This window comes from Alligator sinensis, unplaced genomic scaffold (assembly GCF_000455745.1).
Source record: "Alligator sinensis unplaced genomic scaffold, ASM45574v1 scaffold1509_1, whole genome shotgun sequence".
NCBI lineage: Eukaryota > Metazoa > Chordata > Crocodylia > Alligatoridae > Alligator > Alligator sinensis.
The window spans coordinates 822,407-823,498 of record NW_005842711.1 but is presented as its reverse complement, the minus strand read 5'-3'; the positions used below and the strand labels follow the sequence as shown (position 1 = coordinate 823,498).

General features: G+C 65.8%; 1 protein-coding gene across 1 annotated transcript in view; it reads left to right on the top strand.

Annotated features, from left to right (window-relative positions):
• STXBP2 (syntaxin binding protein 2) overlaps positions 1-1,092 on the top strand; it is a gene marked incomplete at its 5' end in the record, with an annotated part of 9,624 nt that overhangs the window by 5,552 nt on the left and 2,980 nt on the right. The window contains 3 exons of the mRNA XM_025216158.1: positions 167-357; positions 647-727; positions 936-1,074. Coding sequence (XP_025071943.1) covers positions 167-357; positions 647-727; positions 936-1,074 — 411 coding nt within the window. The remainder of the gene's footprint in view (positions 1-166; positions 358-646; positions 728-935; positions 1,075-1,092) is intronic.

The window sequence follows — 1,092 nt, the reverse complement described above, 5'->3', positions numbered from 1 at the left end:
CGGGGGGACGACATGGTGCGGGCAGGGGTGGGGGCTGAGGGGGGCATGGAGATAAGACCTGGGCATGGGGTGCTGGGAGGAGGTGGGAAAGTCAAGGCAGGGGAATCGGGAGCCCCCAAGCTGGGCTGGGGGGGCAGAGGAGGGTGTTGAGAGTCAGGCTGAGCAGAGCCGAGCTCCCCTCTCCCCGGCACAGGGAGCCCCATTGGCAGGGTGCTAGGGTTAGGGTGGGGGGAAGGGGCAGCAAGGCCAGGCCCCTTTGAGTCTCACGGGCCCCCCCACCGCACCCCCCAGGCCAACATCAAGGACCTGTCCCAGATTCTGAAGAAGATGCCACAGTATCAGAAAGAGCTGAACAAGGTACTGGGTGGCAGGAGGGTTCCTGAGGGTCCTGCCTAGGCCAGGAAGAGTTAGGGTCCTGGCACTGGCTCGTGCCACCAGCTGATAGCACGGTGCAGCCCCCAGCACCCAGGGCTGCCTCTTCACCCTGCCAGTCTCCTCAGGGAGTCCTGGGCCAGCCGGGTGGGGGTGGAGTGGGGGGAGTGGGCACAGGCAGAGTCCCAGCAGGGTGCGGGGGGCAGCCACCATGGGTCAGGGGTCTGGCATGGGTCCTACTGCCCCCTCCCTCCCCACCTGGCTGTGTCTACAGTATTCCACCCACCTGAACCTGGCTGAGGACTGCATGCGGCGCTTCAAGGGCACTGTGGAGAAGCTGTGTAGTGTGGAGCAGGTGGGTGCCAGGACTGGGGCAGGGGGCAGGAGGACGGCCCCCCTCAGCTCAACTTGGAGCAAGGGGGGGTGTCTGTTCCATCAGCCCCCACCCTGCCAGAGAGGTTCCCATGCCCTCCAGGGCAAGTGGCGACAGGGGTGCAGCAGGACGGTGCCCTGTGGTTAGGGAGGGGGGTCCCAAGGCCAGAGCTGACTCGTATGCCCCCCAGGACCTGGCGATGGGGTCAGATGTAGATGGCGAGCGGCTGAAGGACCCCATGAAGGTGCTGGTGCCAGTGCTGCTGGACTCAGCTGTGGCCCCGTACGACAAGGCGCGTGTCATCCTGCTCTACGTGCTGCTCAAGAATGGTGCGTTGGGGGGAGGGG